Consider the following 6809-nt stretch of genomic DNA (forward strand, 5'->3'; position numbering starts at 1 on the left):
AGTAATAGAGAAGGTACTGGCCCTGCTGCTCCTTGCAGTATTTAAATGTTTAAATATTTAAATAAAGTAGGGCAGGGCTTCAAGGAACACCAGACCTTCCTCCCCCACAGAACATGACTCAGTTGCAACAAATTACTTGGTATTTGTCCACTCAGAACCTTCTGCCATAACAAGCTTTGTTAACCTTTCACGTTTATTTATGTTGCTTGCTTTATTAATGCTTTCTGGGAAGAGCTGGCCACCCACCCCACTAATGCATCAACAAGAAACATGCAGAGGACGGCACAAAATATATAGTGGGATGTTTTCCAGCAGAGAGATCACTGAATCCAGGCACAGGAGGCACAGCACCAGTGGCTCCCTCCAGGCAGAAAAGGAACTGTGTTACACAATGTCAGAGAAACACAACCCATGCAAACCTCACCCACTAGAGATGATAGAAGGTTAGATGTATGGTTTCTGTTGAAGCCAGGGATAGCAATCCTAGGCAAGGCCAACCACATCACTCAGGGGCTGGTTACACAGCAGTAAAGCAGTATATAACACAGGAAGGGCCCTGACAAAAGACAAACACAGGCCACAATTGCCAGCATAAAGCATTGCTGTCCCCACCTGATCCCAGCCTTTCCTTCCTCTGTGCAGATGTTGGTGTGCTCGCACAGGGAGCTGGGCTGGGAATCTGCTGCAGACAAATCACCTGTTTGTTTTGCCTACTCAGCTTTGATTTGGATCAGTTCTGAAAAGTTAACCACATTTGAGTGTCACTGATACAGGTAAGGCAAAGCACAATACAGATGGTTTTCCCTGCAGTAGCATTTTAGAAACACACAAATGAGCCTTTATAAAGGGTTCTTTAGCCTGTATGAAAGGACAAGTGATTTAGTTACATTTGCATCGCTTACAAAGGGCAGTAGGACACACCAACCTCAGGAAAATCCACTGCACTTTTAAGTTCCCTCCCCCACCAGTAACACATCATATTTTCCCAAATATAAACTTGTCCTACAGAAAGTATTGGTTATCTGACAGCACCCTGTGAACAGCCCTCACACATTACTCTCCAAACTGGGAGGCAAAGTGCTCTAGCCCAGTGATTCTCCATATTTTACACGCTGGAACTACTCCAACCTGCCAGGTAAGAGCACTGGGCCAAGGGAGGGGGCAGTGGGCTGAAACACCAGAGCAGTAGTTTAAACACTGCTCTGGGACTGTGGCAGCTGCTGCAGTTTGTTTCTCCTGCATTTGGTGCAGATTGTCCCTTCTGACAGGGGTAGAGGAATTTGTCCAGTTCCTAGAAAGCATGTGGTTCCCAACAAAGTAATAAGCAACATGACACTACAAACAATAGAAAAATCCCTAATATCTGAGCATGACTAAGATTATTTTACCTCTGCATAAAGTTTGAGCTTTTTCAGAGAAAGACACACCATATTTAATGTTATAAAGCATTCTTAGCCCCCAGTTCTTTACCGACCTTATTCCAGTGCGCTCAGATCACATAAAAAAATAAATTAAAAACCAGTTTTCTATTTAGCTTGAATCATTTTGTTAGGATCTATATAAGTTCTCTTATAATTATTATAAACCCTGTACCATCAATCACAAGTTTCTTTGCTATTAATTATGCAAAAGAGAACAGAGATTACACCCTGTGGATCCTGAGTCACACGGGATCTCTCACTCCCTTATAGTACTATGATTCACATCTTTTTTTCCTTAAAAAAATATATCTACCCTTTATACCATGATAAATTAGGAGAGCATGTGCACAGTCTAGCACTCCATTGGTCCCTGCCAGGCAGAAGACAAGATTCATATTTACACAGCCCCTCCCTAAAACACATTATATCCACTATCAAAACCGAAACCCCTGAAGTGTCATGACAGCGGTTGCCATATCAGGGCCTACTGTAAAAATTAAGAACTCATCACTTCCACAAGCCTTAGGCATTTTTGAAAAGGTGCTGACAACTGGTAATTGTCTATTGCCCCAAAAGGAGACGAAAGAAAAATGCCTTTCTTCCCAAGTACTCTAAGATGTGGTTCTGTTTTCGTGGCTTGTCCCACCAACCAAGGATATTTTCTCATTTGTCACTTTCTAAAACTAAGCAGCTGCCATCTACAAGTAGTTCTCGAGAAGCCTTCTGCCTCCAGCAACTGTTAGAGAATGATTAAATACCAGAATAATCTCTGTATTGTATCTCAGAATCACTTTTCCTCTGTAATCCTCCCAACTACAAGAACGCAGCTCAAGACAGCTTACTTGGAAAATTCAAGTTACTAGAACGAGTTGCTCATTCAGGCAGAGTCAGATTCCTTCCAAGAATCACTGTCGCTTAAGGCAATTAACTCCAGGTCTATCAGAACTGGGAAAAACTGGCATAGAAAGAAGACAAGGGATGGGGACCCCCGAGTCTCAGGGGATTCAGACCTGTGGTCTAAGCTGAAGCAGTACGGAGTTTGACACCATCTCCATCTGTAAAACGAGGCTAAATACAGCGAGATCTCTTCACCAAGTGCTCTTGGGCACCTGTGCAAGCACTGGCAGAGAAGGGAGAATTCCTCCAACGTCAATGTCAGTGCCATGCACAGCAGGGCGGATCAGCAGCGCGCACACAACCGTAACTCAAAGTCAGGGATGTACAGGAAGCCGCTCTCGAGCAGGGCAAGGCAGACACCCCGACCCCCGGCCGTGCCACGGCCACGTTTCAGCGCGGAGCAGCCGCACGCCCCGCCACACCCCGCCCGGCTCCGGCCGTGCTCGGGCTCCCCACGCGAGCGCTCCGCCCGTCCCAGGCTGGGCGCTCGGGATGCGCTCGGGGAAGCGTTACCGGAGTCGGCGGCGTCACGGAACGGGAGGGAGGGAGCGAGCAACCGCTCGGCGCTGCCGGAGCCCGCGCCGTGCCGCCGCCAGGATGCCGGCTGGCTCTTCAAACGCTCATTTGTTTCTTCCGTGGAAATTTTTAGAGTTTCCGGGAAGGTCGCCGACTCCGGTGCGGGGGGGGGAGCGGCACGGCCAAACCGCGGCTGCCCGCCCTGCCCTGCCCTCCCCTCCGCACGGCGCTGCCCCCTCGAGCCATGTGGCCGGGGGGAATGGCCGCGGGGAGGGGCCGGGCGGCGGCCGCGGACACCCCCGGAGCGCCCCCCCGGCCCCGCTCACCTGCGCTGGGCGCCGCGGGACGCGCGGCTCGGGGCCCTGCGGCGGCTCCGCGAGCGCCTCGGCGGCGACTGCCCGCGGAGCCCGCGCCGCGCCGCTAGTGAGCATGTCCGAGCGCCGGGCATGCGGGCTGCGGGCCCCGCTCCGCCCTCACCTGCCCGGGCACCGCGCTGCCCCGCCGCCGGCAACGCCCGTCCCGCCGGCCCCGCTTCGCTGTGCGGGGGCATCGTCAAAAGCGCGCCTTCGGCAGGTTCGCTCCGGAGCGATTCCCCCCCCCCCCCCCCAAAGAGAGAGTGAACTTCGCCAGGTTCGGGTAACCGTCCCCTCTGATGGTTCATCCGCGTCCGCACAGGTGGGAAATTCCGCAGGCAGCCTTCCTCGGGATCCACGGGAAATTCTCCCTACAAGCTGAACCGCGCTGAGCTGAAACAGTGAAGCTCTGCCCCTGCCACTGCTGCAACAGTTTAAAGTGTCTTTAAAGCCTCTGTTAAAGCGCAGGACATCAGAAACTGCCTCTCTCTGGCCATTCCTGCAGCACCGACAGCACTTGGCACAGACAAGGCTGCTGATCTCAAAGTAGCAAATCGCCGTTTTATGGCATGTTAATGAGTATTTGCAACTTTTTAGCAAGCTGAACTGATACCTTTTCTCTCGCTGATGTCTCCCCCAGGACCCTGGCACGTGCTATTAGGGATAAAGTTTAAAGGAACAGTTCCCCCCAGGAAAGACAATTCAGTCCCGCCAGTGTCCTCTATTGTCACTACAAGTAAGTCAGTAACATTTCAGGACCATTTACCGAAAACCAAACAACACCAGAATTGCCACTATTTCCTCTTCCAACAAGGCAGAGAGAGCTCTCAGGTTTTTGTGGAATAAAGTGTCTCTACCTGACAATTGTGTAACCACACACAGTAGATGTCTCAGCTAATTTTCAGATCGAGTTTTAGATTAGTCACAAGAAAGACAATGCAAGGAAAAGGGAGCAACATGCACAGATGTGCACTTCAGTACAAGATGGCTCTACCAGAGCTCAAGATCTGTTAAACAGCTTTTAAGCACCTATGACAGAGATATATAAATTCACAGTTGCATTTAGGTACTTTATAAACATTTTAAATAGTTTTTACAGTTTCTTCTCTAAAGACTCCTTTAATTCAAAAACATATAAATCCAGTTAGAAAATATTCTGAAGCAAACCACACAGAATGGCTGTTCATTCCAAGAAAATGGAAAGTATTTTTAGAAGAGTATTGTGTCTTTCTTAACTGTTCACATCTACCACATCAAACCAGAAATAATCAGCTCATGGATTTTCCATCTGCTTACATACAAACCCTGAACCTGAGTCAATAAAAGTCACAAGTTAACAGAATACTCGATTCCTTGAGATATTCACAGTAGCCTGTTAATATGTCCCTCAACTCTGAAGTTTCAGAGTGTGAACCTTCCTATAACATTCAGGGCATGAACCCAGTGACAGTACAAACAGTTGATACTGAAGAGGATCAAAACACTCCCTTCAAAGCTCTTTCCCTTCCTTTGTACTTTGAAAATGCTCCCAGAATTATGACAGAATTAATACAGCCAGGCCAAACACCAACTGCAAGTCACACCAACTTTGCTACACTATAGTATTTCAACAGGAAATACACTTTAACAATTTTCTAAAGTCACAGTCACTTCATATGAACATTCATTGCTACTAATTCCATCCTAGGGAGGGGAAAACTGTTCACAACACAGCTACAGTCACTCCAAGGACCAACCAGTCTTGCAAACCCTCATATTTCTGCACTGGAGTCGCTCAGTTCAGAACTAAGCTGGTTATTGTGTAACTAACACTACGAGAGGGGAAAACAGAACAACAAAAGCCAGGCTTACAGTCTTGTGCTCTCCACTGCGACCGACCACGCGGATGATTTCTCCGGTAGGAACACGTTCAATCCGCAGTTCCATTTTTCCAAGGAAAGTCGGGAAATCTCTCTATTCTTTACGGACAGTTCTGATTTCAGTGCACAGCAGCAGCAGCAGAACTTGACTAACTGCAATCTTTGGTTCAGAGCCCTGTTGTGAGAGGAAAAGATGAACCTCTGTATTTATACTAAGGGTTAGGTGTGAGCTGAAACAATTAAGTTCAAGACTAGTTTCCACTGGTTACAATGTGCCACGACAGTTCCAAGAAGCCTAAATTTATGCTTGTGTTTATTGCTGCCAACTTTGTTGATGTTCCACTTTACTCCCAGCGGACTCAGAATTCCAAGTCAAGTCGCTGCGGATGCTGTTTCAAGGTATTAGCACGAAACAGTCACACTGCAGACTTCAAAAACCTACCAAGAGATTTTATGCAGGAAAAATCCTTCGTCTTTGCCTCCAAGAGGCAGAGCAATAGAAAATACTGATTGCTCCCATGGTAACTACAGGAAGTTCTGCAAATTGCTGCAGAACGAAATCATTATTAATTGAGTCCTTGAGTAGCTAACTAATCATGACAAAGGAAATTAACTTGCACGGTACTGCACAAAAATTCCTCCTACAAATATGAGAAAAATCCTCTGGTGAGCACCGGTGTAAGTGCAATTACAGAGCTTTACAATGGTCATGCCATCCATTAATGGAGAGGCCAGACCTTTCACTTCCTTCACACACCCCTCCAAAAAAGATGCAGATATCCCACCTGTGATGGGGGGGGAAAATCAGTCTTAATTTCAGGTATTTTAAGACTTGCTGATAGGAGGCAATTCCTTCCATCTTCTTGGAAGAGCCAATTTTGAATTTTCAACTGTACTATGAACCAAGTCCAAAGGATAATGCTTGCCAAAAAACCTACCTAGTTAGTAAGATTAACAACCACTGGCCACTCCAAAGCAGATCCAGGTAACACCATTCTGCTCAGCAGCTGAAAAGAAACAGCCTGTCACTGTTCTGTGTTTCATATCTGGAATCATTCTTATGCTTCCCTTAGCTGTTACACACAAGATTGTTCCACTCCAACACTTGTTGTCTTGAGCACTTACTTGCCAATACAGGGTTATACTGAAAAAGAGATTTTATCACATTTAAAAAAAACCCCCATCACTGTCACTTCCCCAAACAAACCCACCATATGGAGCAATACCCAGCCTGTCCTTTCTCCCCTTCCCATGGAGAGAAATCACAAGGATTAGTTGTCTAGAACACAAGAATTGTGTAGTTGGAATGGCTCCTTTGATGCTGATACCAGAACTAGGTGCACAAAAGCTTTTGAAAATGGGCTACAAGTCAGTGACAAGAGAAAAAACAAAAAGAAAAGGATAAAGAAAGTAGAAAGAAGCTGAAGAAAAAAATTGTAAGAACAAAATAAAAAAGGGAAGAGAGGAACATAGTGTGGTCTTTGCTGAGCTCAAGCAGTTCACTGTAAAACCACTTTAACTACACTGAAAACACAGTTACAGTGAAAGTGGTATTTGATAAATAATCCTGAAATATTCCCTACCAGGGCTGATGTCTGTACTTAATAACTGCCAGTTTCAAAGTATGGTTAGCAGGTTAAAATGTTTGCTATTCTGTTTTTCTTCCTTTTGTGGTGCCACTATTCTAATTTTCTGAATATTCCCTGCACCTCTGCATTTCCTCTCACCAGTTTGCATTCCCAGTTCTCACACTTGCCCTGACT

At 46.5% G+C, this 6809-nt stretch overlaps 1 protein-coding gene across 4 annotated transcripts in view; it reads right to left on the reverse strand.

Annotated features, from left to right (window-relative positions):
• MYO1C (myosin IC) overlaps positions 1 to 5201 on the reverse strand; it is a 55928-nt gene extending 50727 nt beyond the window's left edge. Inside the window, exon 1 of one of the 4 annotated variants that reach the window (XM_051809717.1) lies at positions 5039 to 5201. In XM_051809717.1, coding sequence (XP_051665677.1) covers positions 5039 to 5113 — 75 coding nt within the window. In that variant the 5' untranslated portion in view covers positions 5114 to 5201. Of the gene's footprint in view, positions 1 to 2431; positions 2641 to 3160; positions 3180 to 5038 lie in introns of those variants that run through there. The other 3 variants (XM_051809723.1, XM_051809721.1, XM_051809724.1) reach the window with 3 other exon arrangements.
• Between the last annotated feature and the right edge of the window lie 1608 nt (positions 5202 to 6809).

This window comes from Manacus candei, unplaced genomic scaffold (genome assembly GCF_025592945.1).
Source record: "Manacus candei isolate 608988 ecotype Guabito, Panama unplaced genomic scaffold, ASM2559294v1 h1tg000076l, whole genome shotgun sequence".
Classification (NCBI taxonomy): domain Eukaryota; kingdom Metazoa; phylum Chordata; class Aves; order Passeriformes; family Pipridae; genus Manacus; species Manacus candei.